The sequence below is a fragment of the Corvus moneduloides genome, chromosome 18 (genome assembly GCF_009650955.1).
Source record: "Corvus moneduloides isolate bCorMon1 chromosome 18, bCorMon1.pri, whole genome shotgun sequence".
NCBI classification, from domain to species: domain Eukaryota; kingdom Metazoa; phylum Chordata; class Aves; order Passeriformes; family Corvidae; genus Corvus; species Corvus moneduloides.
Genome location: NC_045493.1, coordinates 10,812,690 through 10,827,218, shown reverse-complemented (window position 1 = coordinate 10,827,218; position 14,529 = coordinate 10,812,690). Strand labels below are relative to the sequence as shown.

The 14,529-nt window shown below is 43.7% G+C and overlaps 1 protein-coding gene across 4 annotated transcripts in view; it reads right to left on the bottom strand.

Moving 5' to 3' along the window:
• The window catches only part of HECTD4 (HECT domain E3 ubiquitin protein ligase 4), a 66,909-nt gene that overhangs the window by 46,368 nt on the left and 6,012 nt on the right, over positions 1-14,529 (bottom strand). For all 4 annotated transcript variants that reach the window (XM_032128301.1, XM_032128303.1, XM_032128302.1 and 1 more), the window contains exons 2-12: positions 10,522-11,039; positions 7,664-7,753; positions 7,178-7,308; positions 5,977-6,085; positions 5,156-5,294; positions 3,772-3,942; positions 2,777-2,969; positions 1,251-1,412; positions 1,042-1,155; positions 695-835; positions 132-364 (exon numbers count right to left, since the gene is read on the bottom strand). In XM_032128301.1, coding sequence (XP_031984192.1) covers positions 132-364; positions 695-835; positions 1,042-1,155; positions 1,251-1,412; positions 2,777-2,969; positions 3,772-3,942; positions 5,156-5,294; positions 5,977-6,085; positions 7,178-7,308; positions 7,664-7,753; positions 10,522-11,039 — 2,001 coding nt within the window. The remainder of the gene's footprint in view (positions 1-131; positions 365-694; positions 836-1,041; positions 1,156-1,250; positions 1,413-2,776; positions 2,970-3,771; positions 3,943-5,155; positions 5,295-5,976; positions 6,086-7,177; positions 7,309-7,663; positions 7,754-10,521; positions 11,040-14,529) is intronic.

The window sequence follows — 14,529 nt, the reverse complement described above, 5'->3', positions numbered from 1 at the left end:
AACCTCTATTACATGGACTCAAGTGGAGAAAAAAAAAAATTGAATAAAAATGAAACCAGTGGTTGCCTGTACTCCAAAGCAAGTTTTTAATTTTTCCATGTGAATTTTGAAGTGCATTTAAGGTTCTGTACCTGGAAGACAACGAGGATGCAGCGGATGATGCAGGTGTCTCCATTGACCATGGCCTTCTCCATAATGTCACAGATGCTGCTCAAGTGATGAGCTTCAATGGGATGCTGCTTGCCCAAAAAATTGCTGATGGGGAGGTTGTTGCTGGCTGCCAGGAGGTTGAGTTGGTGGATGCACATGGCACCAACATGGTGCAGTAACTGGTTAATGACCTCGTTTGTGGTTGTTGCATCCCCTGGAAGGAGAGGAGTTCAAACGCTGTTTACAAACACAGACTGCATCATCAGCCTTTGCTTCTAAAATGCAATAAATCAACTTCAGGGCACAAAAGGATTACCCAAAACACCTTTTTAATGTGCTGAAGGCAGCAAGAATCTGTGATCTTCCACACATCTTATTCTGTGCTTTTCCCGCTCTTAAATCAAAGCTAAACCACGACCAATATTTACAACTCTTTTCAGGAATGAACTCAGCTTTTAACAGAAAGGCAGTTTCTGTTTATGCTCTGAATCTCCTCTGTTTCACTTCCCCTTTGTACAAAGTGCTGACTTGTGGGTTCCCTCACCTTTGGGCTCTGCGATGACGTGACTCACTCCCAGCCTCTGGCACACACAGTGGAATGCCTGGTTCCCAGGATTGCACCACTGATCAATATAATCATTGGAGCACGTCCAGATCATGTTATTCATTGTATCATAACAGGCACCTAAGAGAAGGAAAATATTTCGCACATCAATTTGGTAGAAAACCAGACTGAAGCATCTTTATAGGCGATGTAAATCCAAATTATTTGCTTTAGAAGTTTATAAAATTTCACCACAGATATGCAACCTCGCCCACTGCAGAGTTGCTGACTGCAAACTCAAACCCAGATGGATTCTTTGGGATCTGAGGGGCTGCAATATTCCTTACCAAGCCCTGGCACCAGAGCCCCCCGTCCGAGCGAGCTGCCCGCAGCATCGATGAGATCTGCCCTGCTGGTGAACTGCCCGTCCGAGATGTTGAACACCAGGCTGGAGGCAAGAACTACACAGAAACACAGCTCCAATCAATTCCTGAGAAGTTTATTGCATTTCAGACAGCCAAGGACTCCCAATCTGTCACAAATGGCTCTGACTTACTTTTTAAGGAGGACAAAGCGCTGGTGCCCCCGAAGAGCGAGCGCGTGGCCGAGCTGCCCGAGCCCCCCGGGGGCGGCACCAGCATCACCAGGTACGTCCCGCACGTGTAGATCGGGGTCTTCCTCAGCATCTTCAGGGGCAGCCCACAGCTCGTGTTGGCAGCTGCAACGTGCACCAGAGAAAGGTCACAAAGTGCATTTCTGCAGAACAAGGCAGAGCTCTGCTCAGGGCTTCAAAGGAATCGGTATTTAGAAGCTGCGTTAAGAAGTTTCCACAGAATTCCAGAATGGTTTGGGTTGGAAGGGACCTTCAAGATCATCCCATTCCAACCTTGTGGACAGGGACACCTTCCATGAGACCAGGTTGCTCAGAGCTCTATGAACCTGGCCTTGAGCATTTCCAGGGATGGGGCATCCATGACTTCTCCGTGGAGGGATGGCCTCCCAACCCCACACAATCAGCACCAATCCCCACAAGGCTACAAAGAGTTTCACGGGTTATTCAACCAAAGAAAACAACTTCAAATTAAAACCAATAAAGAATTAGGTATAACCAAAACTATGAAGAGTTGTGTGGTGAGAATTACATTGAAAACACTTGGAGCCAAATGATCTCCTCACATACAGAGATCACTTGAGATTCAGTATGCATTTACTATTCTAAGGTCTCCTGCTCCTTGTGAAATGTAGACAGCCCAAATGATCTCCCTCTTGCAACAGCTGATCAACACTTTTTGAGTGCTGACTCAAGAATTACCCAAGAATAGCCACTTACTCTCCTTTTTCAGTAGCACTTGAGTTGTTAAATGGCAAAACACAACCTTTAAAATAGCTCTCCAATCTAACTCCTTGCCAAATTCCCTGGAAGCAGAGCTATTTCATGTATAATTTATTTTTATGGAAATACTTTCAATTGTTTCAAACTGAAGAAAGAAAACTCATGACTTTTGAAGGAAGAATAGAAATAATTCAAGATAAACTGAATAAAATCTTAAGACAAATCTTACAAAGTTCTGGATCATCCTGAAAGCCATCAAGGTAGTTCATTCAAGATTCCTTCATTAACTTGGGTTGTTTCCATAAAAGAATACCCAAACATTGTGCAGATGATCTCAAAAAAGTGCAAAATCACCTCAGATCTGGAATATTCCAGTGATTTGTGAAGCAATAGTTCCATTTTCGAACCTGCAGGCCATTTTTACACACCAATTAGAAGCCCAGCTGAGCTGCCAGCAGAGAAATGCAATTATCAGATTCCCCAAACTAGTTCAATAATGGAATTGGAAAAGGGTGTTACAAGCATTCTTCCCATTTTCCATTCCTAAACTTTCCTCACAATCCTAATTTAGCAAAGGGGCTGATAATTCCAGCATTAAGCAAATACTGTGTGGCTCTTCCAAATACGTATTTGGGGAATAAAGACAAAAAATACACACTTTTTTTTTTTTTAAACCTGTCCTACAAGGTCAGTAATGACCAGGATGGATGCTGTGTGTGTTAAGAAATGAAAAGTAGAGCATTTCTGACCTGCCTGGTCCTCCTTGAGGGTGTTGGAGATGGTGGAGCCCGTGAGAGCAGCGAGGGTGGCCGAGGGGGAGGCGCGGTACCGGGACAGGCGGCTCAGCAGCATCTCATTGATGCTCTTGGCAGATTCCCCCTCCTTCCTCATCAGGATAATTCTTTCCTGCAGAGGATTTGCTATACAAATGCCATTTTCTACCTAGTAAAATGGGGGGGGAAAAAAACTACTTTAGATGTTGAAATCCACAGGTGAGAGGCCACCCGAACTGAGCTGTAAAATGAACCACCACAATGTATCAGGTAGCGATACAAAGTAAAACTTTGCTGACAGAAGTTCTTGCAAAAACAAAGTTCTGAAAGCAACACAGGAGTATTTTTTGTTTGTGACTTTATGGTTCAATAGAATAATTTAATATTGAGATAATTAATAGGATATCTTCTATTTACGCCTGTCCCTAAAGACAGAAGTGCTTGTCATAAATTTGAGTTTATTTAGGAAACTCTGCCTAAAAATATATAATCCTCTTGTATTTTCTTAGTGGTGTTTCACTTGCAAATCATTTAGCTCTGAAACATTTTTCCAGCCAAAAAGTGTGAGCAATGATTTCCTCAGCCCATGATGTTCAGGGGATGTTTTACTGCAGGATGAATCTCTTAATGAAGATGTGATTTAGAGCGTTAGGGATTTTCCATGAGTTGTACTACTACAGCCTCCCAATTCCAGCTCCACCATCCCACTCCATCCTCCTCCGCTGAGCAGAAGTACAGACATTAAAAAATACATTTTATGCTACAAGAGAATTCATATTGCTAAATATAATAATCCTCTGGAGATGGAATTGGACAGTTCACCTTCTGTTCTGTTCAGTTATTTCACATAAATCCATTCAGATCACACCCATAAATATCCAAACCTAATATGTCAATTAGAAAATGCTCATTATTAATTAAACTGGGTTATGCTACCAACATCAGGCATAGGAAACACATGATTTGCTTACTATAATTTCAAAAATATCCATAAAGACAGAGTGGCCTTTGGGGGTTTTTTCGTTGAGGCTTGCAGGAGACCAAATCCAGTAGAAAAAGGTGCCATCTGAAGAAAGATGTACGGTGGTCATAGTGCTGCCAACTGGGAAGTGATTTACTGGCATTGGGATTATCTGACATACCTATGAGACAGAGAGCATCTTAACGGGTCTGATTTTGCAGTTTGGCCTTAGAAGTATGAACAGTATGAAAAATAAATAGAGATCAAATGCAGTTAGTGCAGAAGAGGCTTAATATTGGACTTAGCAGTAGCATTACATTGATTTATTACCAACAGCTATTCTACGATATTTGCCAAATATCCAAACCAGCTCATATATCTCCAATTTAACCTATCTAAAAATAAAACTATCATCTCCTCTCTAATGATGGAGAACAAACCCACAGTCCCACAAGGAAAACACACATCCTATTGAGCCACCTACTTTCTGCAACTTCTCTCAAACATTGCTTGAAAGTTGAGAAGAAAAGGGGAATCTAAACATTCTCAGTTTCAGGAAACACACTGGACATAAATGTGAATATCCATCCTTAAAACCACAGCAGGAAAAACCCCAAAGTAAACAAACTACCCCAGTTTTACAAAGAGCTACAATTGTTTATCTACAAATCACAGCCAGATCTGAAACAACACCTGAATTTTGGGACAGTGGAAGAACAAAGCTGTTCAGGAAGAACACGTTCTTGATTTAAATCCAAGTCCTTTTTGCTATTGTTTGATTGCTTAAGATGTGACCACACTGGAATTATGGAATATCCCGAGTGGGAAGGGACCCACATGGATCTTAAGTCTAACTCTGGCCCTGCACAGACACCCCAACAACCCCACCCTGGGCATCCCTGGCAGCGCTGTCCAAACGCTCCTGGAGCTCTGGCAGCCTCGGGGCCGTGCCCATTCCCTGGGGAGCCTGGGCAGTGCCCAGCACCCTCTGGGGCAAAAATCTTTCCCTGATATCCACCCTAACCCTCCCCTGACACAGCTCCAGCCGTTCCCTGTGTCCTGTCCCTGCTCCCAGAGATGGGAGCTGCCCCTTGGGAAGAAGTTGTGGATGAAGTCTCCCCTCAGCCTCCTTCAGGCTGAACAAGCTCTATCAGGACTCCATAACATAGAACAGAGTAATTATAGATAAATACATATGTATCTATAAAAGACACACTGAAACAGTAACATCTCTACCATAACTTACACATTCACCACACAATCACTTCAAGGCGGGGTTAGAAAAATGCAGTTTCACAAAGTAAGAAACTTCAAGGATAAAACTAATTAAAGCTAAAACGTGTGTGATTCATTCAGCCTGTTTTGTTCCTGTCCCAGAACCCTGGCCCCTTTACCTGCAGGGTATGTTGATCCACGAGCTGGAACAGGTAGTGAGGTTTGCTATCAAAGGACACGGGCCGATGGAGGAGTTTGCCGTTGCCAAAAGCCACCCAGCCCGTCTCCAGCTCCTCATTCCGGCAGTACACAAAACCCCTGGAAAAAACCCACCAGGATATTCAAACTCCTTCAACCCTGCCCCATTTCTTTGGGGTTTTTTCAAATAACAACTCGCAACCACAGTGTTGAACTTTGACTGAACTTATATTCAAGTCAGCAATTTTTGTTGTGAAAGGCTTTAAGGGTAAAAAGCCTCGAGGCTTTCAAGCCACGAAGAAGCAAGGAGGTACAGTGAGTCACAGCTGCACTAATTACTTAATGAATGACATAATTAGCAAACAAACACTCACAAACTCAGCTATAAATAAAAAGTCATAGAACTGGTCTGCACTATATCCCTCTCAGCAAAGAATCAACCAACTTACTAAACATTAAAAAATAAAATTGAATCTAAAATTCTGCTACTGTGGAGGCTGAACTAATGGCCTCCAGAGGTCCCTTCCAACCTCAATTGTTCTTTAATTTTAGATAAAAAAGAGACTCGAGAAGAATTTCAGATGAGAAAACCAACAGAATAAAATAGCATTTAATGAAAATTCACAGTATCATGGAATCACAGATTGGTCTGGGCTGGGAGGCACCTTAGGGATCATCTCCTTCCAAACTCCACACGGCTCCAGTCTTGCTACTCCCAATATCTGAGAGAGGTTTTTCCCAAAACAGGACCTTTTGGGTTTAAGCAGCTCTGCAGAACAGCCAATACTCAAGTGTCCCTCACCTCAGAGTTCCATGCAATCCTGATCCCAGTTTGCTTATCCCTCTGCCCACGGAATTGGTCGTGTACAAGTAGAGCCCATCAGCTGCAAGGCACCGGCCTAGGTCTGCATCTGGAGCAGGAGCAAGGACAGACAGAGACCTCTGTAACATTCCAGCTGGGAATTCTCCCTGGGTGTTACACCCTATGGAAACCAGCACACGCTCATGGCAGGTGACTACCAACCCTTTTTTAACACTGAATTTATTATTTGGTCCTCTAAGAGCTGCTGTAACTGAGGCACAGCCCAAGAGACGAAGTGGTTTCTTCACATCTCCTTCAAGCCTTAGAGGCGTCCAGATGGTCTCAGTGTGAGAGGGAAGAAGAATCTAACATTGAGCCTTGATCGCATTTCTGCCAAACTCTGTGATTCTCCTAAAGCTTCTCAGCAGATCCTTCCACCTCTGAACACTTCAATTAAGCCAAAATGTATTTGAAACACAACAGTAATTATTAGTAATCAAGATAGGACACACAAGTCCAGTCAATCTGTTGAAGTTCACAGGATCTGGACACTCAGCTGGGGAAGGAAAAAATCCACTCACTCTCTTGCCTAACCACCTAAAAAGAGATGTCTCCAATTCAGATTTTTAAATTCCTATGGACTGCATTAAATGTCATCAAAGCTTGAACTAATATTTCTAAAACCACGTGAACTCTTATTTATTGCAAAATAAGTAAGCAAACAAAGCAGTAAAAACTGAGAATGAATTCAGAGAAAGAAATACAAAAGAAAGCATAAAAAAAAGAACTTCAAAACCAACAGGGCAGAAACAAAAGCAGAGTAGGGAAGAGGGGAAAAAAACCAATGAACTTGTACTTCTAAAAATAAACTTGCTGTGCCACTGATAGCTGGCTATTGAATACAGGGATACTGCATGGGGCAGTGATTATACTCACTGAGGGCCTAACGAGGGGATAATATCCAAACTCTGTCTGACCCCTCTGAAAAATTCTCACTGGAGTCAGGAAGGGTCACTGGATCAACTGCTTTGGATTGTTTCCTATAACCTCCCAGTTTAAAGCAGCAGCTGCTCTTCAGCAACCAAAAAGCAACATTTTCTGAGCCCCAACACTAAAGCTTTACATTCATCTTTAAACAATTATCAGCACTAAAAGCATCCTGTCCTCCCCTGCTAACAGTGACAGGGATGAAATAATTCACCTTTATTTTCACTGCTGGCACCAGTGTTGGCATCAGGGGCAGGTAACATGTCCTCAAAGCCCCAGGACACGATGTGCTTCCCTCCAAGCAGGCAGGAGGGGGATCCAGGGCCTCCCTCCAAAAGCAACAACCTTTAAGCAGAAAATAAAATAAAATTCCATAAAGAATAGTGGTAGCAAAAATGAGCTAAATTAAAAGTTAAGACAAAGCCATATTTGAAGTAATTATTCTGTCAGAGTTCATAAGCCACTTAAAGGAATCACCAGTATTTAATGAAAAAAGAAAAACGTAACACCCAAATCCCAATCAATGCTTTTAGATTTGATTTTCTAATGTCTTCTGCACATGACTAAATCTCAGTCTTTCCTAAAGCTTCCAATAACTCTAAAGCCTTTTAATCACTTCTAAAGACATTTCTCTCTGCATGGACTTAACACATTTTCAGAGCTGCTGGAAAAGTTTATAAGGAGAAAAATCACTACAAACCTGTAGAGAACATCAGCCACAGGCAGGGACCCCAGCTCAGTCTGTTTCTGTAATAGATGCACTGTATGAACAAAGGTTTTCAGCGACCCTCTAAAAGGACAAGAAAAACATGAATTAAAGATGTCTATTGAAGCCAGACTGAACACACACAACAGCAGCCATGGAGAACACCCAGAACCACAACAAGAGAACAGCCAAGATATGTCATCAGCTTATTTTCTAATTGGCATCTCTTTCCTGAAGGATGTTCGTTCTTTGGGGAGGAAGGGGAAGGAGGAAGAGAGGGGGACAGAGAGGCAGAATGCTGGGGAACCTCTGGCCTAAATCCCACCACCTTTTTTTGGAAGAGGCTGAAGCCCCAGGCAGGGAGGGAGAGCAGCAGCCACAGGCTGGGTCATCAACAACAGGTTCATAAAAGCAATCCAGGCACCTGGTAGAACATCTCAACACTGCTCCTGAGGCAGCTCTTTCAGGATGCCTCGGAGCTGATTAATCACATTTAGGTCTCCAGTGCAACCTGTGGATCTTACTGGGCTGAGCCCAAGTGTGAGCAAGGGCTGCTGCACTCCCACCTAGAGATGCCTCTCCTGACTCAAATAGGAAAGACCAGACTCATCCATTTCTTATCAAGATTCTGATTGTTTTTCACAGAATCATGGAATATCCCAGGTTGGAAGGGACCACAAGGATCATCATCCAACCCCTGGCCCTGCACAGACACCCCAACAACCCCACCCTGGGCATCCCTGGCAGTGCTGTCCCAACGCTCCTGGAGCTCTGGCAGCCTCGGGGCCGTGCCCATTCCCTGGGGAGCCTGGGCAGTGCCCAGCACCCTCTGGGGGAGAACCTTTTCCTGAGATCCAACCTAACCCTGCCCTGACACAGCTCCAGCCATTCCCTGTGTCCTGTCCCTGCTCCCAGAGATCCGAGCTGCCCCTCCTGAGGAAGTTGTGGATTGAGATGAGGTGTCCCCTCACAACCCCAAATTTGGAAGATCCAGACATCTTCAAAAATCTGTATTTTACAATTTCTGTTTTAAAAGTCAGAGCCATTTTCTGGAAGAGCTGGTAGCTTTATGCCCAGGCATTACAGCCCACCGAAGTAGGAGAATTTGGCTGTGTCTTAGGTCAGTTATGAACTGATTTCTTCACAAAACAGAGTGATCAGCTGCAGAGATCCTTGCCCTGCACTCTGCTGAATCCAACCTTTTGCTGTCACATGTGGTCAGTCAGCTCCCAAACTTTCCTCCTCCACACCCCAATCCCTGTTTTCCCCAGTGACATCTTCAGCTCTTTCCTTCCACCGATAAACCTCAGCCTGGAGAAAATTGACACCAAACACATTAAAGCACCTCAATTAATTATTTAAAGCAATATTTACCCTGTTGCCTTATTTTTAGCAATAAGAAGCACCCAAGATTGCAACCAGGAATGTCAATAATGGTCTCATTTTGAAGGCTTTTTCTTCAACATATGACTTAGATATTTAAAGGAAAAGTGTGAGGCTTTCAGAGGTGAACAAAGCACAATGGGATATTTCAACTCTCTAAGCAATGCAAGACAGACTTGCAAAGAAAATAAAACATCAACCTGAAGTTCAAAAGCTCTACTTGAAATTTAGCTCGGCTGCAACAGAACATCCCATATTTCCTGCAAATTGACATCTAGGAAAAAAAGAAATGAGATTGTGTTTATCAAATCCAATTTCTCTGAGCTATGTTCAAGTACATTGCCTTTCAGATAAGGCAGTTGTCAGGACACAATAATTTGCCACATACCATAAATTTCTCATTGACTTCATTAAAACAAGTGTGCTAGAAATTAAGTGGGTTTCATTTGAATAAATCTTTTCCTAAAGCAAATCGTGCCATATCCTGGGAACTCCCAACACCTTAAATCAGAGTTAAATGTCACAGACAAGGCTGCGACCTGAAGAAACATTGAAAGCAACATTTCCAAAAGGCTCCTTGTGACTTTCAAGCCACATCCATGGGGCTTTGCCAAGGATTTGTATTTCTTCCCCCTCTCCCCAAGCCCCATCCTCTACAAAAAGTAGGTTTTGTTTAAAAGCAATTTTGCCAAATCTGTCCTCAATCACCTGATGCCAAACCCATGCAGGACAAGGGTTGAACTCTTCACTGGCAACAAAATGAAAAAATACCTCCAGACATTTGAGAGACAACACTGAAATCAAATCTGAAAGGAATTGCCCTGAAACCTGGCAGTTCCACCTTCTCCAGCCAACTAAAGGTGCACAAAGGGGCAGGACAAAGGGAAAAAGAGACAACTTTTCTCCTTGATAAATACATTTGGAACCATTCCTAGAGCAGCTCACTGCAGTAGAAGCAGCAATATGCACACGAGGCATTGCTAACCCAGATCCTTCTGCTTTTGCATATGCTAAACACATGCAAAAAAGAAATGCTTAGCAGTTTCACCCTTTCCAACCCAATATTTAAATATCAGAAAGAGAAAGGCTGGTGCAAGCTAAAAATAAGTATCACCAGTGCAGTCACATCATTTTTTATTTGTTGCAATGGAAACAGACTACCAACATCAACCACAGCACTGCCCAGGGGTGCTGGAGTCACCATCCTGGAAGGGTTCAAAAACCACGGATGTGGAGTTTGGGCATATGGTTAATGGTGAATAATGGCTGGACTTTGCCAAAGTTCCTTAATTCTATTTTGCCAGTAAACTTTTGTGTACTTGTGACCTCTTGAGAACATCTGGTTGGGATTTCTCTTTATGCCAAACCAAAGGAACCCCAGTTTAACCTTTGAATTTAAGTATTCCAGGGCATTACGTCCAGCCTCAACAATCCCACAATTCTCTGTTATTTCAGCACAGCTCCCTTACCTTGCACAAGCCAAGGCAACCAGGGCAGCAGCAGCATTTTCCTTCTGCTTGTAGGGGATGTGCTGGCCGGAGGGCGCCGTGTCCTCGAGCCAGGAGCAGAGCAGGGATTCAATCCCGTTGAGGCAGTCGGCCGGTTCCTTGGTCAGGCTCAGGGGCTGGCAGTCCCGAAGGCAATTCAGCAGCACCTCAGCAGTGATGTTACACAGGGAAGGGTCCGTTCTGCTCTGGGACTGGATCAGCGGGAACACCAGCAGCAGCCCCATGCGGGAGGTGAACGGAGCCTGCTCCGGCTGCTGTAACAACCCCTGGCGCTTGAGCAGGGCCAAGGCCTCCTCATCCCCGGAGCTCTCGCGGTCGTGCTGCTCCTCCAGGGCCAGCTGGCGCTGGGCGTTCCAGAGGCCGCGCAGGGCGTTGAGCCGGTATTCCAGGAGCCGCGCGTACGCGTTGCTCTGGTTCCCGCACACGGAGCGCAAGCGCTCCGCCAGCTCCGTCGGGTTCTTGGTCTCGAAGGTCAGGATCTGGAAAGGGAAAAGTGGGTATTTATAGAGGTTTTAAGAGGGGAGGGGGGGGAAAAATCCCATATGGCTGTGGTGTGATTTTTTAGATCAGCTGTTCTCTATAACAGATGGAGGGATATTATTTTTAATTTCTGGGAATGAATAAAGCTACACTGGAGGCCAAAGAACAGGCAAGTGGTGTTGTGCCCATCTCGGGAGGAGGAGTGATGGCCATAAAGTAAAACACATGGAATTCCACCTCGGCATGAGGAAGAGCCTCTATCCATGGAGGATGGCAGAGCTCTGGGACAGCTGCCCAGGGAGGGTGTGGAGTTTCCCTCTCAGGACATGTCCCTGTGTCACCTGCTCCAGGTGACCCTGCCTTGGCAGAGGGCTGGACTGGGCGATGTCCAGAGATCCCTTCCCAGCCCCCTATTGTGGGATTCTGCAAGCCTGTTATTGCTGAGTCAGCATCCTCATCGAACCCAGGCTCGGGGGTTGCTGAGGGGGCTTTTTAAACTTTCAATAAACAACAACAATAACACAGATTGCAAAGAAAAACACACACGCAAAAGAGTAGCTTGGAAAATAAACACTCCCCTCCTCTGGAGCTTTTTTCTGTAATCGAGGCAATTTTGCTAAAAACTTCAAAAGAACCGCGAGGTTGGAGGGTCCCAGGGGTTTAGAGCCCTTCTATGAAAACTAATAGGTCACTAATATTGTGTAATAAGAACGTGCTTGTTCTAGTTTTGGAGCTCTTCAAATAAACAAACAAACCAAGCAGTTCTCTCCAATTCACCAAGAGTTCTGTTACACTCTCTCCTTCCCCTGCTTTTTTCCCCTCCTCAATTTATCATCTTGCACTTAGCTACACCTTTCTCAAAATACTTCCAGTTGCTGCCATAGCTGAAAACCCTAAAAGTCTCCTCCTCATCATTTCAGACAGAAGAAAGAGGCTTTCTTGGCACTTCTAAATAAAACTGGAGACCAAGTTGGAGCAAGGGAAAACAAGTAAACCATGATATAAAACGCATTTATGGTTTAGTACCCAGCCTGGGACTGGAAAACTCAGAATTTTAAGTAATTTACAGACAACTTTTCTCCCTCCAGCAAACAACAACAGTGGAGATCAGCAAAGTCATTTAAGCTGTGCAGGCTCAAGGAAAGCCACGAGCCAAGCATTTTCTGATACTCTGGATCCAGTGTCCAAAGGGCTTCTGGCCACGTTCCAAAGTGCCTCATCTCATCCACCCTCAAATATAATCTTTGGCCCATCTTTATTCTGTAAAACTGTCCTTCTCTCATTTAATAAATAAATATAGATGTGGGAAGGGCAATGTGAGAGACAAAGCTGCCACAGGTAATGGCGTCCAGGGTTGTTTGTTTTGTGGGGTTTTTTAATTGCAGGCAGGAGTCATAGAGATCATGAAATGAATGTTTCTGGCTAATTGCAAACTCCTGAACAGCTTGTTAAAATGCTGCAGGACAAATCACATCTGCCAGTGCCACGCAGCCCCTGACTAAAGGCAGGGAAACAGCTTTGCAGTAGGACATTTACCACTAGAGCCAGGAAAAGTTGACTCAAAAGGAATTTCACATCGTAATTACACTTGAATGGATGTTATATTGAGCTCCTCATACCTAATAAATCTCCTTTAATTAATTTCTCCAAGAGATTATGAATATTAATTCCTAAACCACATATTACACATTTAAAATAACCACCTCCTGTTAAGTTTTGTGTTCTGCTGTCTCAAAAATAAGTTTGTTTCCTGTTATAGATGGAATCACTTTCTACAACAGTTGGCTTTTGATTTTCTTGAACTAAACTGGATGGATTTTCCACTAAGTGACAACAAGCTGCAGAAATGGAGGAAAAAGAGAATTAATGTTTGCATTTTGAGAGTTAAATGCTGAAGAAAACAGGTCTGTGGTCTTTGTTAATAAAAAAGACACCACCACAAAAGACAAGCTGTGATGTACTTGGTGTTGCATGTCTTGCTCCTCAAATCCCACAGTTTAACAGGAAAGTGAATTTTTTTTTGCCTTTGATATGGCTCTACAGCTCTGAGTCTGTCTTGTAGCATCAGGACGAGTCGGTGTCAAATATGTGCAGTTTTGCTGATGAAAAGCGTTTTCCTGCTGAAGTTTTAGTTTCTCCCTGATCTCACAGCTCCCAATTTGCTTTAAAAGCGTGGATGGTCTGTCTGAGATTGGTACGAGTGTTTTGCTTTGGTCTTTCATAAGGGAAATGAGCACTAATTTGGGTAAATGATACAGGAAGTACATTAGCTTCAACACATTTACAAGATCATTCCAAAATGGGACTTAGAGACTTTTGATAATGCAGTTTACATCATCTGATTTTCTCACACAGCTTATGGAACCAGTGGAAAAAAACCCTTAATTATTCAACATCATCTGAAGGTCTAAGCAGGCATTTGCACTTCCAGAAAGTAAGAAGATATTAGAAGAAAGGTGTGGGGTCATCTGCTACACAGGACACTTCAGCAAATGAAATTAAAGGTTGTTTTCCTCAAAAGCCTTTTTACTAGAGGTCAATACTCAGCCCTACCTCCAAAAAGGAGCTTCAAGACAGTGAGGCTGGGACAAACACCCCGGGAGCTTCCAGGGTTTGGATACATCCCAGAGAACTGCTCTGGCTCTCCCTGGGAGCCAACACAGCCCTTTCCACCCCAACACTGACAGAGCTTCACTTGGTCCCTGCCAGATCCATCAGTGCTTCCCTCTGGATACACTAAAGATTCCACCCAGGAATCCCAGCCCCTGCCAGGGTTCTCATATCTCCGGGCAAAGTTTGTCATCTTCCAACCATCTGAAGTCAAAACAAGTTAAAATAAAATGCAAGAGAACCCCCATCGTGTTCTTTCATGAATTCTGATACAGACAACACAACTACCAGTGTTTATAAAAGGCAAAATTCCCTTTCCTGCTGCCTCAGGATCTACACCCGAGCTTCAGCTCTGACCTGGGACTGATCTCCAGTACCCTTTTGGGGTGCCTCAATATTTCCTTGTGCAGAACCTGGGGAGGTGTCAGGGGCAGGCATCAAACCCAGCCCAGCACAAGGCTCACTGAACCAGTCCCTGATCCATCACTTCCCAAACATTCCTGACTAACAAGGCCTGAACAGAATCTAAGAGGATGTAGAGGATGTAACAAACACATCACTTTGCCAAGGAACAAGGTACCCAAGTAGCTACTTACATAGAACTAAAAACTGTGTTAGCAGAAAGTTTAATTGCCACTGGTTTAATTTTACAGTATCTTATCTTTACACATTAGTTCCTTGTTTGATCTTTTAAATCAATTTTAGTCAATATTTTAATGAGAAAATGGCAGAGCCAAAGTTCAATCACTCTAATTGGTCTTTAACATCTTCTTCAACACTGAGAAGCACAAAAGGTATCTAATTTTAGAAGAATTCTGGGGAGGTGTCATCTTTCCCACTCTATCCAATATTTGTCCTTTTGCATCCCACTATGTGACC